This window comes from Struthio camelus, chromosome 4 (genome assembly GCF_040807025.1).
Source record: "Struthio camelus isolate bStrCam1 chromosome 4, bStrCam1.hap1, whole genome shotgun sequence".
NCBI classification, from domain to species: domain Eukaryota; kingdom Metazoa; phylum Chordata; class Aves; order Struthioniformes; family Struthionidae; genus Struthio; species Struthio camelus.
The window spans coordinates 77,390,525-77,412,537 of NC_090945.1; the positions used below are offsets into that span (position 1 = coordinate 77,390,525).

The following is a 22,013-nucleotide window of genomic DNA, read 5'->3' on the forward strand; positions in this document are numbered from 1 at the left end:
GAGATGTAAGATTAGTATGCAAACTTCTGCTGTCTTAGACATGAACTGTGTTAAGAGTTAGTGGGTCATATGGTTCTCTAATATGGTAATGGCAAAATTGTTTTTAGAAATTTTTATCTCTCTTTTTTTTTTTTTTTTTTTTTGCTTTTTATCATCATGAATGTTCTGATGAGAATACATTAGAATTTTTGTTTTATGAGAAAAAGAAATCCGAGCCACCAAAAGAATAAACTGAGTGTTTACGGAAGGAAGTATTTCTTTCCTGATGAACAGAACTCATGTATTTCGCCTTCCTTTTCAGTATTCCTGATCTGGTGCAGCATAATGCTTCTCGCCAACTTTTTCAGGAAACTTGGTGTTTTCAAGGCATTAGGAAAAGTAAAAAGATGAATGTTTCTATAAGAATGTATGTACTCGAGATGAGTGTATACACTGCGTTCTACAATATGTTACTGCTAAAATTACTTGCAGTTAGTACTATAAATTTAATGCCATTGACTAGATTATACTCCTATATTTTTCTCTCATGGATGGATAGTGTCCTTTGTGCTTGTCTCTTCTGACTTGCTGATGATCAAGGCAATATGTTGTACTAGCTGGTTTCTTGAGGAATCTACAGTAATGATCAGGATGTGTTGTCTTTTGGCTTGAAGCAAGACTTAGCTTTGTCTTAGATCAGGTAGTGTTAGCATACAGGTAAGCACAGAATAGTTTTTTGAATTTGTTTAGTATATTAAACTGAGCTGTTGTACAGGCAGAATGGAATTTTAATCGGTGTTATAAAGGTCCCCAGGCATTCACCACTAAGTCAGAATCAGACTCTTACACGACCGATTGTTTCAGCTAGAGTTGGGTGCCTCTGAAGAGGGACCCAGAACAAAGAAATTCTAGGATAATTATGTTCCTTACAGTCTTATTTCCCCACCTGCCCAGTGGCAGTCTCTTCCAGTCGTCTTTACTGAGTCGGTGGTCTCTATCCTTTTGATTGGTTCGTCTCTAGGTCCTAGGACGGTTGCCATGTTCCTGCTTCACAGTGCCTTATCTTATCCAGAGGTTAGCCTATACCTCTGTCTGTTGTGTTCTGTATATCCAAAAGTTAACTGTTAGCTCTGTCCATTGTGTTCTGTATCTCTGAGGGCTGATTCTAGCTGGTTCTGCAGTTGTTCTGTCAGCAGTATCCCACAGGTTTGGTTAAAGTTCAAGCTTAGGCCTGCAGGCCTCACTACTCCAAGCACTGATGCTAAGTTTAATCAAGGTTATGCCAATGGAAATAACAGCAGTTTTCTTACAATCAAAGGCTTTTTCTATTACTCATATTAAAAAAAAAAAAGGGGGGGGGAATAATTCTAATCTTTTTCCAGTAGTAGATGCAGTTTCCAGGAGATTCTTCACTTTCTCTTGTTCTGTCATTCCCTCTCTGTATCATCATATTTCTAGTGTTTTCATTTTTATTGGTTTGTTCTCAGTTCCTAGGTGTCTTATTTATATTTGGCACAGAGCTATCTAGGCAAGCTTGTGACACTGTCCAAAAAAATAGCATGTTTTACCTCTGTAGGAAGTGACTATTAATTTTTTTTTTTTCTTTGAAATAAACCTTGGTGCTTTGCATGTTATACTTGACCCTGTTTTACCCTGTAAGATCCCAGAGTTTTGGGGGTTAAGCCAGGGCTGCTAAACCATATATAGAGTTTGGAGCCATCAGGGATGATGTCTGAAAAACTACTGCTCTTGATTCTCTTCCCAGCTAGGAACTGCACTGGTTTTATGAAAGGGGAAAAACTCCCCAGAGCACATTATTTCAATCTAGGAAGAGTTTGGCTAGGCAGGACAAGGATCTGTGAACCTCAGCGCAAAATCAATAAGTAGTATCTTTCTTCTCTTACAGGATGGGAATATGAAGCAATGAACCACTAGCTTAGTCCGGAGACCCAGACAGAGATTTTTTCTCACTACTAAGCATGTATATTCACATCTTCTCAAAGTATTCAGAAGAATATTAGTGAATGGGATGGTAAATTTGTGGAGATTTATCTAGAGAGCATTGAAGCTATGTTTTCTCGTGGCTTAAGGGAGAGTTGTATCCCTTGTTCTTTAAACAAATAGAGGTACTAAAATTTTAAGAGGAGATTCACACTATCTTCTGCATGCTGTAGATGCTCTGCCCCTTAGGATGTGTCTCTTCCCGCTGACATCTTGCTTATCAGTGCCTGTACAAGTCATATCATTTAGTGGAAGGACATCTTTTTGGATATGTGACTTTATGGCTATATTCAATTTTATTTTATGGGACTATGTAGGCTGCTATCTCTGGTTATGGTAGCAATTCCCCAGTGAATCAATTCATATCTTTTCTGTTGCTTGCTTGTTTGTTTTAAGCCTTTCTAGTGATTTTTGAGATAACTAGGGAGAAAATAATACCAAGTTTGATTAAACTGTATTTGGGACAAGTGCAGGAAAATGAAGAGAGAACAATACTTTGTATTTATTTTAACTGCAAATTACTACCTTTATTTCATCAAGCTAAAATGCTGCCAGGAGCCTTAGACAACTCCTTGTAGCTGAGGTCTAATCCTGATGCCAGATTTATTTGTGGTCTGCCTTTATTGAATAGGATCCCGATGTGATAAGAGATTTGAACTAATGAGTGTACATCTACTCTGGGATTTCCAGCTGCATGGCTGGTGGGGGGAGGGGTTATCCTTAACGCGTGCATACTTTATGCACTGAAACATTCCATAACCATTGAATACATACTATATTTTATTGTGTTTTTTTCTGCCTTATATTTTCAGATAAATGAAAATTATTTCTCTCTTTCTGGGCTAGACATGACAGCAGGAAAACAGCCTTAGGGATAACAGTTGGTTTGAGGGGGGTGAATAGTGTAAACCTGGCTAGCTTAGTATGGCAGTAGAACATTAACCTTGAGTATTTTTTTGTTGCCTAGTTTTAAAAATAGATATAGAGATGATAGATGCTTAAAATTAATTCTAGTAATTCTGGTAAATTGCTGTGTCTCAGTTTCTTCTTATTCCTTCTAAAAGAAATGTGACATTCTGCGTGCCATTCTCAGTTGACACTGTTGTTCTTCATGAGCTGTTGCTTTTAACACAGGCTATACAGCAGTGTGTTTCTTAGAAATGGTTTAAAAATAATTTGCCTCCAGCCAAAAATATATTTTGGACAGTCCCTCTCTATTTCACTTTGACGAGCCTTCTATAGCATGAATATCTTGGCTCTTTGTTGAGAAGAAAAGAGGATGTGAATTTGGAGCCTTTGGTTTGAGAATCTGATGATTTTCAGTGTAAGGCTGAACAAATTCTTTTTAGTTTTAGTCTGCATGGGATGACAGTCCACTGTCCTGTATTGGTTTTTCTTTGATATGAGAAATGTGCTTTGTACTGGTGAGGTGAAGGGTGTCAGAAAATGGAAGAGAGCAGTAGAAAGACTTGGAGGTACAATGCAGGCAGGTGCTTGGAGAGAGATGAGTCAGAGGTCAGAGAGGTACCAAGACCAGTTTGCCAGAACAATTTCAGATGTGCTGCATCTGCAGATAGTCTAGCAGCTTCTGTTTTCTGGAAGCCTGAGAGAGACTGAGGTGTCCCAGGTAATGAGTGAGAAGCTTCTTTAATATAGTTTCCATTCTTTTGATATATTGCCACTCTTAAGAGTAACTTTTAAATGATGACTATGTTCTGGCTTCCACATTTTTCTAGGGAGCTGATATAATTGAGTTGGTGTAACAGGACACTGCCTTCTTCCAAATTCCAATTTTGTGACTTCAGTGATGCTTGCAGTGAGAGATACTAGGGCAAGGCTTTATTGTAGCATCGTCCATTATAAGTGAGAATAAATTTCTCATTATGTGAAATGTATGAGAGTCATATGCTTTTCTGCTACAATTCATTTTGAAGTGCATGACAGTGTTCTGCTAGGGAGTTTTCCCATCTGTTGCAGAGGACGGTGCACAGGGGGGAGTGTTGAATCAACATTGGCCTAGGTGGTATGAACTAAAAAGGAACAAATGACTTTCCTATTTAAATTCTGATTTTCTTTTTCAAAATTTTGCATGGAGTATATCTTTCTGGAAGTGCCAACAAGCTTTTATGTCCTAAGATGTCTAGAGAGAAATTCAGTGTTTAAGAAAGTTAGTTCTCCATTTGTTCTCTTTTAGGAATAGCAAGGCTTTATTAAGCCACATGGTGTACTGGGGTGAATGCAGGTCTGGCTGGAACAGTAGCAGCAGAGCCCCACGGTTCTGGTTATATTACACGAGAGGAGTGTATAGCGTGCTGGTAATGATGGGGTGGCAGACTACAGTGTCCTTAGGCTCCTCTGTATGAAAATTGGGTAGTTAAGGCAGGCTGTCTTTTCTTTACATATACATCTACACTTCACAAGGGTGCTGACCGCTTTGTGGTAGGAAACATATATGATGATCAGGAGCCCTAGCAGCATCCTGATTTTTCATGTTTTCTTTAATGAAATTGTTTCCTGGGTAATGAAATTGCTTCTAATGGCTCTTCTGGTAATTTGGCAACTTTCAGTTTACAGGTAGTGTAGTTTATTCTTTTACAGAATAAAATAACTTGCATAGTTTCCCTGAAATTGTCTTTCACAGAAAATTTGCTTTGTCTTTAATGATATATTTAGTTACAATGGACAGCAAATTGAGTCAGGAACAGTTCTCACACTTTGCAGCAGGAAGTGTGTGTGTATATATCTATATTTGTCTATCTATCTATCTATATATCACAGAATCACAGAATGGCTGAAGTTAGAAGGCACCTCTGGAGATTGTCTGGTCCAACCCCCCTGCTCAAGCAGGATCCTCTAGAGCATGTTGCCTCGGATCGCGTCCAGGCGGGTTTTGAATATCTCCAGGGAAGGAGACTCCACTGCCTCTCTGGGCAACCCGGTCCAGTACTCTGTCATCCTCACAGTCAAGAAGTTTTCCCTCAGGTTCAGGTGGAACTGCCTGCGTTCCAGTTTATGCCCGTTGCCTCTTGTCCTGTCGCTGGGCACCACGGAGAAGACTCTGGCCCCATCCTCTCGACACCCCCTCCCCTTCAGATACTTGTAGACACTGATGAAATCGCCTCTCAGTCTTCTCTTCTCCAGGCTGAACAGGCCCAGCTCTTGCAGCCTTTCCTCATAGGAGAGATGCTCCAGTCCCCTCATCATCTTGGTAGCCCTCCGCTGGACTCCCTCCAGGAGTGCCATGTCTCTCCTGTACTGGGGAGCCCAGAACTGGACACAGCACTCCAGGTGAGGCCTCCCCAGGGCTGAGGAGAGCGGCAGGATCACCTCCTCCCTCGACCTGCTGGCCACACTCTGCCTAATGCAGCCCAGGATCCCATTGGCCTTCTTGGCCACAAGGGCACACTGCTGCCTCATGCTCAACTTGTTGTCCACCAGCACTCCCAGGTCCTTCTCTGCAGGGCTGCTTTCCAGCAGGTCAGCCCCCAGCCTGTGCTGGTGCAGGGGGTTATTCCTGCCTAGGTGCAGGGCCCTGCACTTGCCTTTGTGGACCTTCAGGAGGTTCCTCTCCGCCCAGCTCTCCAGCCTGTCCAGGTCCCTCCGAATGGCAGCACAGCCTTCTGGTGTGCCAGCCACTCCCCCCAGTTTAGTATCATCAGCAAACTTGCTGAGGGTGCACTCTGTCCCTTCCTCCAGGTCATTGATGAATACATTGAACAAGACTGGACCCAGCACTGACCCCTGGGGGTCACCGCTACCTACAGGCCTCCAACTTGACTCTGCGCCATTCACCACAACCCTCTGAGCTCTGCCATCCAGCCAGTTCTCAATCTGCCTCACCGTCCACTCCTCTAGCCCACACTTCCTGAGCTTACCTAGGAGGATGTGATGGGAGACAGTGTCCAAAGCCTTGCTGAAGTCCAGGTAGACAACATCCACTGCTCTGCCCTCATCTACCCAGCCAGTCATTCCGTCATAGAAGGCTATCAGATTGGTCAAGCATGATTTCCCTTTGGTGAATCCATGCTGACTACTCCTGATCACCTTCTGGTCCTCCAGATGCTTAGTGGTGACTTCCAGGATGGTTCCATCACCTTTCCAGGGATGGAGGAGAGACTGACAGGCCTGTAGTTTCCTGGCTCCTCCTTCTTGCCCTTTTCTGAAGACGGGGGTGACATTGGCTTTTTTCCAGTCCTCAGGCACCTCTCCTGATCTCCAGGACCTTTCCAAGATGATAGAGTGGCCTAGCGATAACATCCACCAGCTCTCTCAGCACTTGTGGATGTGTCCCATCGGGGCACATGGATTTGTGGATATCAAGTTTGGACAAATGATCTCTAACCTGATCCTCCTCCACCAAGGGAGAGTCTTCCTTTCTCCAGCCTTCCTCTCTTGTCTCCAGGGTCTGGAATTCCTGAGGGCTGGCCTTAGCCAGTAGACTGAAGCATGCATACACACACACACATGTGTATATGTATCTATATGAAAGTTGTTGATGTAATATAATTTAATGTAGCAATGTAATATAATACTAATGAAGTTAAAGTTGCCTCATTTACTCTAGGATTCATCTTGTTAGAAGGGCTGCATTCATCATGGCTTTAGAAGTTAGTTTTGATAGTTGATTGCTGTGTGACAGAGTGGATTTGATCCTGAGAAGTTATTAATGAGCAGGAGGGCTAGATTTACTGTGGAACTCAAACATGCTTTTCAGAGAGGAGGTGAGGTTTGTACTAGGCGTATAAATCCATCTTTTAAATTGGATCACTTAGAGTTTTTTCTCCTATGTTTGCACTGTTCTCAGCATCATTAATAGTGTTAACTTCTGTCTCAATCTGGGTGTTTTTGTTTATGCTTTTTTGTATCTTAGACTCTTAGTGCCTTCCTCATCATTGTTCAGCACATCACTGAATGCTCATGTACTATGTGACTACGGTATTCCTTTGATTGAGAGAGCCTCTGTCTCAAACTGGTCTTTCAGAAGCAATCTGCATTCATATACCTCCTGGAAATTAATCTTTTTCCTGTAAAACTTTTGATATAAGTTTGCAACATATGGCATATATGTACATTCCAGAATATGTCATATTGTAATCAGTTGGTATGTCTGCTGTCCTACTAGTATGTCTTTTTCCTCTCTGCTATTTCCTTTTCCTTTGTCTTCAGTTGTGTTGGGGCCTGACTAGTACTTACGCTGTTGTAGGTGATACTAGGAACAAACAAGAGCAGTAACTGCTTGGGCAGTAAAAGCATAATATCATCTTGATTCATGTTGCTCTGTTTTCAGTTCATTTCAAACAACATAACTGTGTTTCACAGAATACAAATCATCATTGATACTTCTCCTAAATGTATGTGTATCCCCTAACTTAATCAATTCTAGGCTATATTCTTGCCCCTGTCATCTCCAGTTAATAAATTCTAGACTTCCTTTTCCTCTTAAATGAATAAACAAGAAAGGTAAATGGACAGACACATATGAAGGGATGGATTCAACTATTACCATCTATTTTCAGAGTAGCCTTGCAATCACTGGGAATGATTAAGAACTTTTGTTTCAGAAATGTCAAAAAACTGACACTTGCACTATTGATTTTATGTTGTGTTTTTTATTCAGAGAAAAATATTCACTATTTCTCAATTGAAAAGCAATAAAAAACTTTGATCCAAGATGGCATATATGCTGAGCCTTCTGTCAGATGCCGTATTTATATTAAAACCAATAAAACTTAAGCTGTTACGGTTTTGAAATTTAAGATATAGATACTCCAGCAGGTGTTCTGCCCTAAGGCTTTGTAAGCACTGGAATTCTTTGCCCTGTTACATGCCAGAAATGTCACGAATCTGCCTCAGCAGTGGTAGAATCTCTACCAGCAGTGGTAGAGAAGGGATTTCAGCTTTGGTGGGTGGTAAAGGTTACTGTTGTCTGTCAGTAAAAACCTGCTGTAGGTATCTATATTGAAATGCATCCATTAGTGTGTGTATGAGTAATTTTTTTTTTTGCACTAACTAAACATGCTTCACTTTTCAAAAATCTGAGTTTTCTTTTTTGATGTCTGCAATGTAGTAGTGCTTTTTGCTATTATCAAATATAGCAAAGAAAAATCTAGTCTAAATCCTATTCTTGCTAAAATATTATAAACACTACAATAAGCTCTATTATTAATGCATTTCCTTGCTGTTAACTGGGAATTAACTGCCTAGTTCTGCAGTTAATGCCTTTGGTTCTTTTGGCATTTAACATAATAAAGAAAATATGTCAGACAGTGTTTTCCTAAATGTAGTTGAGCGCAGCCTGTACGTTATGTAATTGTACTGTGAAAGCTTTATTCGACAACTGATTTGAAAAGTGATATTGCTGATCAAAAGAGAATAAAAAGCAATAGGCTGTATGGATTATAGTATCGATGAAAGCTTTTCTCCAGTGTGTGGGGAAAAGAAGCATCTCTTGGTTAAATAGGTAGTACCATAATTGTGTTTGATTTTTAGATTTAACTAAACAGGCAACAGACAGGTCTCAGAAACTTGATCTTGCCAGAAGAGACAATATGTGATTTTCAAATTCTAGTGCTACACACTACTAACATGTAATGATTGGGGTTTTGTTGTTGTTTATATTTTTTGCCCTCAATAAATGAATATAAAACTGTCCAGCTCAGGAAAATATATACCTGAAAAGCATCTATGTTTGAGCTTAATTTTTGCTTAGTTTTTATACTTTCTGTGTGTTGACTTCTAAAGGAACCTGTTTAAAGAGGAAAAAAGCCCTGTAGCTAAAGACTGATATAGCTTATCTAACAGGCATACTGATGAGGAGAAATGGTCAAACTAAAACTGTATGCGGAGCTAGCACAGAAAACAAGAATAGCTGTACAAAGTCGTTCGTTTCTCAAGAGAGATTTCCTGTGTAACCAGGAGACGAAGGACAAGCCTTGAAGATGTTGTCTGAAAAGATGGAGGAATGCCTAATTGAGCAAAAGATCTAATTCATTAGGGGAATGGGGGCGGTGCCCAGGTGAGCATCCTGCCATCCACTGTCATCCAGTTTATTGTCTTGCAGCAAATTTATGCTTTTTGTGTGCTTATATCATTATTTTAAATGGATGGACTGTTCTAACAGTTTTTTTTTACCAGGGGAGACAAAGTCCTATGCAATCACACTGTTGGTCTGTCTGGTGCCTTTTGCCTTTCTGTCTTCTGGCAATTTCCAAGCCACAGTTCACGTTCAAGCAGGCTTAACAGAAGGATGCTCAACTCAGTAATGAGTTCTTAGAAGCAATAACGTTCCCAAAAGTTGCATGGAGGTAGGAGCTTGCTGCCCAGGGAGAAGGGAGACGATGTTAAGTGTTCTGACTGAAGGGCTGTGTTGTGAGTGCATTCCTTCAGGAATGGCCACAAGCAGCGTGAACATGCTGCTGTAAGCACAAGACAAACATCAACTGAAGCCTGCTATTATCTGTAAAACAGAGTAGGAAACTCTGTTTAGGGGAGTTAGCTGAAATAGATGAAAACTTTTACTTCTGCAGGCATTCCTTTGAGATTGTTGTCCGATGGAAGGCAGAAGCTGGGAAAAGTTCATGTGCTGAGTACTTGGTCAGATCAGTTTCTGTCATCACAGGACTTGAGCAAATATGTTTAGGAATGACGTTCTGATGAAGTCATTTTGCTGCGATGATTGATTGTGCTAGTGACATGATGCCAAGGTAGCTGTTAAATTTTGAACATCTGGCAAGGTGTTCAACCTGAGCTTATTGAAAGCCCCCTACAAGGCAAATGAGGTTATGTATGTACAACTTTACACAGATGACTCTGCTTTTATTAATATGATACAGAGCGCCTGAAATTCGTCTTCAAGTTTGTTGAGGCAGATAAAAATAAGGATGCACTTTCAATAAAAAGAATCCTCAGGAACATGCTGTGCTTGTTAATACCTGAGAGGCACTATGTAGTAACTCCTATATAACCAGTGGGCTTGAAATCATTGCTGGATTGGGTTTTTTTTCTTATTGGGGAATCTATGCCTTGATTAAGAAAGACATTTATTTATTGATCCACAAGTAAAATATTGTATGTGGCAGATTGTTTAAGAAAGGTAAATATTGAACAGCAAGTCAAAATGGTCAATCAACCATGGCTGTTAAACATGAACTACAAAGGTTGGGAGGAAAAAGAAGTCCTATCATTAGAGTACGCACAAACTCTAACTCTGGACGTTTTCAAAGAGGCTGCAAAACAATCCTTAAACTGGGCTAAATATGTTTTTAGAACAGAAGTCTGTTTCTAAAAGAAAAAAATTGTACAGCAGGCTACTTATTAGAAAAATATAAACGTTGAGGACATGTCCAAGAAGAGATCATTGTTTGTCTCAAATATCAATGTTTAGGATTTTCTATGAATGTTTACAAAGACTCCTAAAACATTTTATAACATTACTACAGTGGTTAAAATGTCCTGTAATACAGAAAGTTAGGAAGATGTGTGATTTAGCAAGACAGAGGGTTTTGCATTATTGGAGAGAAATAGTTGGATGCTGCTTCCAAATACCACAGTGGGCCGCTGGTAAAGGGAAGGGCCTGTAGACCTGACAATGAACTTAATCCATCAACCAGTCCAGGGAGCTAAATTACTATTGTCCTCTTGATAGGTAATAAATCACTAAAACATCTCAGAATCTATCTTGGTTGAAAAGATACTCAATGTAATGTTTGACCTTAAATACAAAAATGTAGACAAATCTGAAGAAAACTGCATACAAGCATTTAAGGAATGATTTGTCTGTTTTGATATATATCCCAACATGCTGTTCCTGATGTTTCTCAGTAAATATTTGTCCCTCAATTTTGATGTTCTTGCAGCAAATGAGAATGAAACATTATTATTCAAAGGTCAAGCTCAGGGAAATTAGCTACAGAGCTAGGCTTTTAGTAAGTGGTTTGAAAATTCATTTTCTCCAAAGGAAAGAATTAAGACTCCTTATACCCACAGGTGGGCTTAGCAGGAGGCAACCAAGGTGGCTATGGAGTCAGAAGCCCCTGGCAGGTCTGCAGTAGGCCAAAGGAGCAGGTACATTGCAGGTTACCTGTTCTTCACATGGGAGAAATGAGTGTACCATCTCACACACAACTTCATGCTTAGCATGGTGACTTTTCTACAGAAAAAAATTTTTCCTTTTCTTGAAATATATCTCTAGTTTCCTAGAAGTAAAGGCTGCAGTTCAGCTGCAGTCTGTTCCTTTTCAGCAAAGTAAACAGCCTCAAGCCTGAGTAATATGTGTTAGGCAGGTGCTTACATACTTCTCCCAGAAAATATGGATTTGAGTACATGCCTTTCTGGATTGATATTATGAGCATTCAAAAACAGAAACTCTGTAGAGTGACTTAATTCATCATGAGTGAAAACGGGCTGTGTTGACATATTCTTGGATATTTGCTATTCTAGTTAAGTATGACTAGTATCAGTGTTTTCTTTTGTTCTGCTTTTTATTACTCTTATGCCATGCTGTAGGGTAAGCAAAGCATTTAAGTATGCGTTTTGAAGACTGTGCTCATATTGGAAAGATTCATCCACTTGATTTCTGTAGTCTGTTAATAAATCGTTACCTCACTGATTTTTTTGGCTTAAGTTGCTGCTGGCATTTTTTTCTGAGGTAGCCCATTCACCTTTCTTTCCAGCTTATGTAATGATAACTCTGCAGGTAAACGCAGAGCAGCTGGTGAAGCTTTAACCAGGCTGTAGCTTTTCCACAGTGTTCATAATATTCCTGCCCAATTACCAACTGTCCTGCTGGTTTTGAAGTCCCTTCTCATTTTAGACAGAAGCAGCACCAAAAAACCAGCAAAATTAAGTAAAGACTGTATTTTCAGTATTTTAAAGACTTCTCATTATGTTCTACAAAGTGAACCTTGAGGGGAAGTTTTTCTCCTTGGGGGACAGCATTTTAGGAAGAGTCAATAGATAAAAAATATTGCATGCTCTAAATGAGTAGCCAACCACTTTCTTTTAATGAGAAGCCAGTGTTGCTACTACAAATGATAAAATTTGAAGTTAACTATCAGATATTGTGACTTCCTATTGAGAAGGATTGTTTCTTATTACTATTTATTAGTATTTGAAAAGCACTGGAAAAAATGTAAAGCGCCAGCCTGAAGAAAGGATGTGAGTACATCTGCTTGCACGTGAATTAAAAATGAATTGACCTAACTGAACAACTTACCGGACTCTTCTGAAGAAGTACCTTAGACCTTTGGAACTAGTCATCTGCCAGTCAAGCTTACTAATACATTTGTGACTTGTGTAGTCTTTTTTTTCCCCGCTTCCTCCCTCCCCACCCCCTTCTCGCCCCCTGCTCCTTTCTGATCACTGCAGCACTTACTTGAGAGTAAGGAAAGTTTGAGGCTGATTCACTTTGATTACGTGACAATACCCTTCTTTCCTTTCCTTAGAAATATAGTAGACCAAAGATTTAGACTGAAAACATCTGGGGCCTTGGTCATAGAGACATAGCAGCCTTTCCTTACCCAGCGGGGAATAAAGGAAGTGGCACAGGTGAAAGACAGTTGCATGATGTGAATGCCATGGCCTTTCTCTAAAACTTTACACTTCAGCTGCTAGTCTCACTGCTTGTAGCATAAGAGGAATTGCAGAGCAGGCAATCATTGGCTAGAGGAGAAGGAAACAGTGTTCATACTCGAAAGCTGTCTGTGCTTAAAACTGCACACAAGATTCTTGCAGTTTTGTTTCTCAAGCAGGAAATTCTCCACAGGGAGAATCAGTATTCCTGGAAATGTCTTTTTCAAAGCAATACTTAAATTTTGAAATTACTGAACAGCTTGAGGTTTATCTCTTAGCATCCTGCCTTCTCACTGTATTATAAGTTTTCTCTCTGGCTGTTTGCTTTTGTCCTGTGAAGAAATTTCTGTGCTAGAATTTCTTCCTTTCCCTCTAAGCGTATCTGTTTACACTTTTTTCTAGTTACGTCTTCAGTTTTTGACAAAGACCAGTTTGCTTACAAGATACGGCAATGATATCTTTTCATCTGATACCGTGTAATAAGTAATCTTACAGGCCTGTTATTTATCTAATAAAATTTAACAGTCTAACATAAAAATTATTGAATCTCCTGTCCACATCTCTTAAATTGTTTTCCTTTTAACATTCTCTTATAGTCCATATAAATCTTGATTAAAAGCCAAATCAGCATTTATTGGGGAACAAATTGAACTAACCTGGTCCAAATGAGTAGTCATTGGTAGGACTGTACTGGCAAAAGCTGAGTATAGCGTGTTCAGTAGTTTCACAGTACTTTCTCTTGTAGGCGGGTTATGCCAAGCTTGCCAGTGGTGTGCTACCCTTTAACCTCTGACTTCATGAGAGCAGAAAATGAAGAATGATACCTGATTAAAAAAAAAAAAAAGCTTAAAAAAAAAAAAGATGATTTTCATAAAGAGAAAACGAAAATGTTGCAATATTACACAATGATGTAATATTGTCCAGATGGTGCCTTATAATTCATGTGCTATATGAAATTAAATATGCATGATGTGGCTGAATGTTTTCAAAAAACATGTTACTGATTCCCACCTTTGTACTGGTTGGAGTGATAGTCAATGTATGTCATACAAATCAGTATAATAAATAATGACCAATCTATAAATGATGATTTAAAATCTGTGGATGATGTGGCCTGGTAGTGTGACTGATGATGGACTGGCAGTGTAGCTACATAGAATAACTTGACGCTTTACCGTTGCTTAGTGTACCTTAGCTGTTTAGTAAAAGATAACATTGAAAGAATTAAGAGGAAGGGTCTTAAGACTGCAGAGGTTTATTTTGTAGTGAGTGTGTGACTTCCCTTTGAAAGAAAAACACACTTTAATTACTCTATGTTTCAGCCCCTTTAAAAGGTGCTTCATTGGTGACTTGCCTCAGAATTTTAATTGTTTGAACTAGAGATGTAGAAAGCTTTGCAGCAGTATTACAGCTCATGATACTATTTAAGATGGCCTTAAACTCTGTTTATTTGTGCACAAACAAGGCACATAAGAACAGGAGTCAGTGTGTCTACTTTCAGGAAAGATGTTTGTTGTCTCGTTGAATTACTGACTGAGAAAAAATACAGCAAATAACAGTGAGGTAGTATTTAGCATAATTTAGAAGACTAAATCTTTCTTTCTGATGTCTTATTGCAATAAAATATTTGCTGTAGTTAATTTTTTGCTCCTGTCACCAGCAGAGGATGTATACTGATCTCTTTAAAACATATTAATACAGTTCCTTCTCAGAGGCTATTCAGCTGTGTATGTTTTGATGCTGTTATATTGGTCTGAATGGATTTTTCTGCAGGATATGTATTTTGTGCAGGCTAAAATTGGGAATGGAACAACATGCTGTGGTAGTTTCTGTTGAATGGTTTTTTGAAGTTAATGAAGCAGAAGTAACTGCCTCTTTCAGGAATTCACGATGGTATTTGCTGTGCTCTCACCACTTCTGAGCCTGTGTTACTGTTCACTGATTTTTTGTTACTGATCTTTATAGCTTACCTTAAATAGCTCAGGCCTCCTGGAGCCCATGCCACAGTATACCTCTTCTTCTGCAGAGGGTAGGGTCACACCTCATACTTGGATTTTTTGTGTGTGTGCTTGGATGTATGCTAAGTGAAATATTCTAGTGATTCAGCTTCCTAATATACCTTTATCACCTCTATTAGTGCTTTAAACCTGTAGTTTGCTAATGAGAACGAACGTTTCTGCTCTTGCAGTAGACATATGCCCTTCCCTGCAAAACTTTCTTACTTTATCTTTTTATAATAGTGGAAATGTTTTATATATTTCAAATAGAAAATGTTAAGGTTTGCAACAAATATCCCATCGTTATACCCTCAGTATTTTTGTCTTTTTTGCCATTTACTGCACTGAATAATTTTGTCTTTTAAAGTCATGGTATCTTCCATTTTGCTATTGAATATTTTCCTTACTATGTTGCACTTATTTTGTACTGATAGAAGTATCTGGTACAGCTGCATTAATTGTCATTTAAAATGTGTTACTATTTGATAATTTCTATGGTTTTGCTATTTCTTCATTTTTAAAAGCAGTGTTTTCTTTTGACCTAATGACTTTCTTTACCAGTAAGAATTTGTTATTTTGTCTTCAGTGTTTTGCTTTCTTTAAATTGCTTCCATGTTGCTTGGGCTTTACACATAACCTGGTCATGGTAAAAGTAATTTTGTACTGTTTGATTCTTCCATGTTTTAAGAATCCATTTCAGATATTTTTCAGCTATTTTTTTCTCTTAGTTGATATTCAGTCTCATCTGGCAACAACTGTTTATGTCTAATTCCCAGTCTACAGTTAGTATAGTCCTAATATTTCTTACATTATGTGCCTATTTGGTCAAATTGGGTTAAAAAACAAGAATCATTTTATACATACCTCCTGCAGATCCTGTGAATATTTTACTAACTTCTTGTTTAGGAAAAAAAAAAGGTTGTGCTTATCTGAAACCCATGAGTCTTTCACGAAGTTCATGGCACCCACAAAATGATACTTGATCCTTTCTTCCCTTTGTATCTGTGATCTCTTGTAACATTCAAAATTCTTATTCTTTTTTTCCCTGTCACTGACTTTAATTATTTTTTCAGTATTTTGATGGAAGAGGCATCAGAATTTCCAGTCATTGATGAATGTTTAAATTATCCCTTTTAGGGCACAGGATTTTATTACTGTTGTCAATGTGTTTTGGTAATGGATTCCCTTGTTGTTCTGTTCTATCCATTATAGCTGTTGTTTGGTTTTAATGTGGATGAAAATCCATCATGATAATTCTGTTCCTTGCCACTCAGATGACTTGTGGGATAGTTTTTACTCTGAAACGTCTCAGTCCAATTTTTTACTTTGTCAAGTTTTTGCATCTATTTGGCCCTGGTAACTTATTTGGTAGCTTCAGTACCTTTACCATCTGTGATTTGATTCTTGTGATTGTCAGAATGAGGATTTGTTACAAATCTGACCAGTTGGTGCACTAGTACATCACATTGATGGATAGATCACAGTTTTCTTGGGTTATTAACTTGGAAAGCAACCTTGGCTTATTTTGCCTAGAGCTGAAAAGTATTACTTTGTTTTTAATAAACAGGACTTGTGATTCAACTGTTTGCTTCACCATATAATTATGCCAGAAGTAACGAGAAAGCCAGCGTGGCTTTGGCGATAGTGGTAGTTTAATAATGCTCCAGGTTTGTTGTATGAGAGGGTTTTCTTCAAAGTAAAAGAATTGTAAGTATGTATAAATGTCTAAAATCATTCTTTTCCTTGCTGTCATACTCCTGATCCGTCCTAAATGTAAGAAAATGATACAATAAGTGTAATTAACTGAAGTGCTTCAAAACAAATGCAAAAAACCCCCACAATGTAATATAGTATATATCCATCTCTTCATTGCAGAGAACAGACCCACAGCTCCTTGCTCAGTTCTACTATGCTGATGAGGAACTAAATCAAGTAGCAGCTGAACTGGACAGTTTGGATGGAAGAAAAGACCCGCAGAGATGTACGCTGCTAGTCAACCAGTTTCGCTCCTGTCAGGTAATCAAAATAGCTTCTTCCTGATTATATTGTGATGGAGTTTTTTGTATATCTAGACGTATTATTTTATTGTATTATATATTTATATGAAGTGATATGTAATATATATAATACAATAAAATAATACATTTGGTGCATATTTATATAAAATGACCCGTTGTGATTCTGTTTATTAATTGAGAAGAAATTGAGAAATCTTACTTTTCCTGTCATGCTGCAAGCTGTTCTACACTAAGTATTTCAATATAAAATTCAGATTTTTAGAGATGGAAACTACAACTTCTGTGGTATGATTTTGTACAAGTACAAAGCAAGTGATTTGATACTTCTGCTCCCCAATGTTGCACAAGGAAAACACTTCAATAAAAAGTGTGCTAAGCTCCAGACTTAAAAATGTGCTAAAATTCACCATGGTAGAAGGAATTGCTACTAAAAGTAAATGCTATTGCTGTCAAGTCAGAAGAATTGTAAATAGAAAGACCATGGAAATAAAAATTCAATTATACCTCTGCCAAATAAAAAATAGATAAATAAGAAAATAATAAAAATGCATCTTTTTATAAATTTTATTATTAGAAAAATGTAAATGGAGTATTTTGACTTACTCTTAGCCATTGTTTCTTATGTAACTGTTACTAACAGTAAAATGTACTATATTTCGTGATGTGGAGAAATTTTATCACTAATCAGACTAAGATGATTTTGAAGTGCCCTGATCAGCATACCAAACGTGCATGGTAAGTTAGTAAAGTCCATTGACAAAAAGGAAAAAAGTCAGGTATTATGCGTGCTTACCTGCAAATATTTCCAAATGAAAACATACAAATTTCTGAAGAGCATTTCCAGAGAACTGTTGTTAGTCAATGTATTTTTGTGTCAGAAAGGATTTCAGTACTTTGGTCTACTCTGCAGATCTTCAGTTTCACGCTGTACTGTCACCAGAGAAAAAGTGGAGTTTAAGAGTTTACCCAACTGAAAGTTGCAAGTTTAGTAATAGTCAAAATTCAGTGAATCAGAGAAAAAACAGGAGCGAGTTGTCTTGAAATGTCATTGATTTCAGTTTTCTGTGACAAGACTGGATTGCCTACACCTAAACCACTTTTTGCAAATATTTATCTAACCTGTTCTTTTAAAATTCCAGTGATGGACGTTCCACAACCCCTCTAGGCAAACTCTTTCCAGACTCTGTTTTATTAGGAAAGATTTTTCTAATAATAAGGATGTGATCAATAGTCTGATGCAAGTTCAATCTCCTCATTTGTTGTTGTCTTCCTGGAGATAACAGTTTATTCCGTGTTTCTCTGCAGGTGCGCGGGCTTTCTGAGTGTTTCTTGTAGTACCAGCAAACCCTGGGATCTGTTCTGGGTCAAATGTAGCTTCTCTGAATGTTTCATCAGTAGGAGTGCAAGAAATGCAGACTCTGGCAGTTTCTTGGCCAGTTTAGTTGGCTTGTTCCTGGGTCACCGCTTAGTGCCTCTTAACGCCTCTGATGCCTGGTAATTCCTTTTTTTCTAACAGCTTGCTGCTACTAAAGCAATCTGTGGGAAGGACTGAAAAAAAAAGTTGAGATAGTTGCATTTTTTGTGCAGTTATTTTTGAAATTTATAATTTTCACCAAGTTCTGCAGGCTAGGTCCTGTATCATTTCAAGTAATGTCTTTATTAATTAAGTCTTTTAAATTATTTTGTCGTGTTTTCTGTAAAAATGAAGAGTTTGTTTTTTGGGGTGTTTGTTTTTTTTCGTTGGAGTTTGAGGAAGATGTCAACCCAAGGGTCAAAACTGTTCTAATGGAAGGATGTACAAATGATAGTAAGAAAGCCAGCTACATTATCATCTGTGTGATATCAGCAACAACAATCACACAGTGTTAAGAACCTTTTTTTTTTTTTTTTTTTTTTTTCTCTTCAAGCAACGCTTTTGGAAAGGAACTTATGACCACAGGATATAGTTAAGCACACTCCCAGTCTTTGCTCCTGTCTTATTCTTTTTTCCTCCCTTATGTTATTAAGGTTTCCAGATTATCCTTATTTCCATAAAACTTATTGAGACATAGATTTTCCATCAGACTTTGATTTTTTCTAGGAACAAAGATTTCTAAAATCCCTGTGACCTTCTGTCTTTTCATCTGGACTTGAAATTAATTTACGAGGTCAATTTCTTGTTTGTTCCTGGGTTGCTTGTTTTCAGACGAGTTACTGATAGTGTCTGCTTAATTACCAGGTGTTGTTTTGAAATTTTATTCCATGTCTCATTATCTAGGGGAGAGAAGCATCTTTTAAAATTACTGCAGTTTCCTGAAGGACCAACAAGTCTTGCAAATTGTGATTCCTTTTAGAGAGAGGGTATATTCTGTTGGATCTTCACCATCTCCGAAAAGCTGTGGTTTATATCTTTGTGTACGCTTTAAATTTTTGGAACTATTGTTTAATAGAGTTCAAGTGTCCTGTAGTCTATAGACCGATTCAGACAAAACAGAAGATTCTGCCTAAAGAACATAATGCTTTATAATGGACGTGCTTAATTTTTTCTATCTCAGCAAAAAGGACATTTTAAGTATTAGTATCAGTCAAGTCAAGTGGAAAGTATTGTGCTTTGAGAATTCTCATGGTGGCGCTTCCCTATGGATATGCAAAAAACTTCAATTTTCAAGACTGTTGACACTTCCTTATTAAAGGATTGCAGTTCTCAGTCTTGTCTTGTACTGTTTTGCCTTAATACTGTTTGCTTGATGATAAAATTGCAATTTTTACAGTAAATTAATTTTTTTAATGTCTGCAGATATTACAACTTGGATTTCAAATGCTGTGAATTGACCATATAGCATGATGCTGACTATCATAGCAATGAGTAAGAATCAAGGTCTTGGTTTTCAAAGCTTCACATTTCATTTACACATTAATGTACTATAGCAGTTTGTTTCAGTTGTGATACCTTGCCGTAAAAATGGCATTCTGCGTTTTGCTTTGGCATTTCCCTGTCAATAACAGAATATTATGAGAACATAACACGTGTTAATATAGTATCTTGCATATATTCTATTTATAATACTTATCTAACAGAACACTTCTTCTGGTACTACTTCCTGTTAAAGTTAATGATAACTTAAGTAAGCAGAGATAAATGATGGAAAGCAGGTATATTTTGTTAAATAAAAAGGAACATTAACTTCAATTTATTGAACTTGATTGATGGTAATAGAAGGAACACAAGTTATATTTAAGAAAAAAGTATTTGCAACTATGAATTTTGAGGAATATGTAATGTTAGTTCATTTGCCACACAAATTCTTTGAAGTATTTCTATATAAGGGTTAAGATAAGGTATTTTTTCTTATGTTGCCTCCACCCCTCAATTTCAGAAAGTTAAGTGTAGTTAGCGTACATTTTAAATTAATCATTCAAACGTTTTTCATCATTCCCTGCTCGTTACTGTTTTCACATTGATTGCTATCTTGTTACTTGAGTTGATAAGCTGATTTAAAACAATTTCGCAGTCATTTGAATAGAATTAGGTTTAATTTTACATTTTATAAAACTTAACGGATTAAGTGTGATGACACTAAAGAATAAAAGCACCTTTATTTCTAGCCCAGATATTTTATTAGAAATTGATAGATCAACATTGAACCTATGTATAAGTGCTTAACGTTGTGATAGTGTTTTCAGGATTGTAGTACTTGCTTGCTCTTTCAATATGCTGAGAATTATTTGTCTGCATAAAGCAGCGAGTTCTCAGAATAGCATATGAGTCAGTTCCCAGCATGGTTTTATCAAAATTATTCCTTGAACTGCAGATTGTGTCTTGGCAATGTGTAATTTGATCCATAATGCTATCCTAGGAAGGAATTTGTTCCTGTCAGGGCATTGGCCTGAAGCAAACCATGTACTCGCTTGGATGTGTTACCCTCGTACTGTGTCGCAGAAGAGTAAGATGGGAAGCGGATAGTACTTGTGAAACCTCACGTTTTCTGGCTCACTTGTAGGGCTGATTGACATTGTGTTGACTGGTACCGTACTATACCGGCCCTTCACTCGTTTCGTTTCCTGCTGCTTGGCTGATCGAACTGCTTGGGAACCTCTTGAATTACTGCAAATAGCAATACCTCCTTTTAAAGTCAGCTAGCACCATTTTCAGTTTGCTGTAAGATTAGGCTTTAAACTAGAGCCTTTAGTGTGTGTGCTTCATATGTAGTTCAGTCCTCTATGTACTGGGTGTGAAGTGGATGCCTTTGGGTTGGGATCTCATTGTCTGTCACAAAATGAACTGATACTGCCCAGGAATCAGGGCCCCTAGAGAAAGCTGAAGCATATTTCAATGTTGTTTTTTATAATGTCTGCCTCAAGAATGTCAGTACAAAATACAGGGTGAGGATTTATCAAAAGTGCTCCTCTTCCACCAATCATATTTATCTCCATATTTCTTCCAGCTCACTTTAACAATTGAGAGCCACAGTACAAGACAAGCTGAGATTCAAATGTCATTGAAAACAGAGCTTTGCTGTTGTGATAAAGGAGTACGTGTGTTATATAGTGGCTCTGGTGTGCAGGCTGAAAGAGCTTACTGTATAATGTGGAAAGAGGGTAAAAATGGGCTACTGGAAACACTGAGTAATAAGATACAGGACAAAACGCTGCTGCAAGCCTGTGTATAATCTCCCTTGTCACAGAGCAGTGTGCTGAAATCTAAATTTTCATTTAAAAAATAAAAAGAAATTGCAGCCTCCATCATAGAAATAATTTTTTTTAAATAGGCAGAAAGTGTAAAAACACGTTATTTGCTTTCTGGAAATGGGTGGACAAGGCAAGGCACATCTCAAAGTAGGGAATGCCATCTCATCTGTCACTTTTTAGTGTTTAGTAGAAGCAGTGCTGATATAGGGAAACCAGTCTGCTTGCCTTTCACCTCAGCTTGCACCATGTCCATGGGGGAGAGTTGTAGGTTTCTAGCTTCCTTTTCTCATTACTTTTAAAAATCCAACAACCCTGAAACGGTTGCAGAATTTCCAAAATGCCAAATAGAGTTTTCCCCAGAACTGAGGAGAACTGTCACCGAATTGGAGTGAGTTCAGTCATAGTGTCTGTGTGCATTTCCCTATAGTGGAAAATGGAAAGGATCTTCATAGGCAGTATGATTTTTTTTTATAAATTATTGTGGCATAGAAAGACAACACAAGTGGCAATCAATATTGCACAAGGGTAAAACTGAAGCTATATTGACAAGTTTGTAAATAATGAAACAGGAAACTTGCCTTTGCCTATGAAGTGCAATTAATTTTTTATCAGTGAAATGAGGGATGTGATTGCATTAATTAGTGTATTTTGGGGAATATTTAGGTAGTTACTGAAAGGAATTGTAATGCTAGGTAGTATTGTGCCATCCGCTCACACTGACCCTGTTCATTGCATGCAAACTCACAGGGGAAAAAAGAATCTAGCTTTGCTGGAAGATGAG

At 37.9% G+C, this 22,013-nt stretch overlaps 1 protein-coding gene across 6 annotated transcripts in view; it reads left to right on the forward strand.

Annotated features, from left to right (window-relative positions):
- Positions 1 to 22,013, forward strand: part of ZFYVE28 (zinc finger FYVE-type containing 28) — a 170,685-nt gene that overhangs the window by 75,114 nt on the left and 73,558 nt on the right. For all 6 annotated transcript variants that reach the window (XM_068943548.1, XM_068943546.1, XM_068943547.1 and 3 more), the window contains exon 2: positions 16,422 to 16,562. In XM_068943548.1, the coding sequence (XP_068799649.1) occupies positions 16,422 to 16,562 (141 nt within the window). The remainder of the gene's footprint in view (positions 1 to 16,421; positions 16,563 to 22,013) is intronic.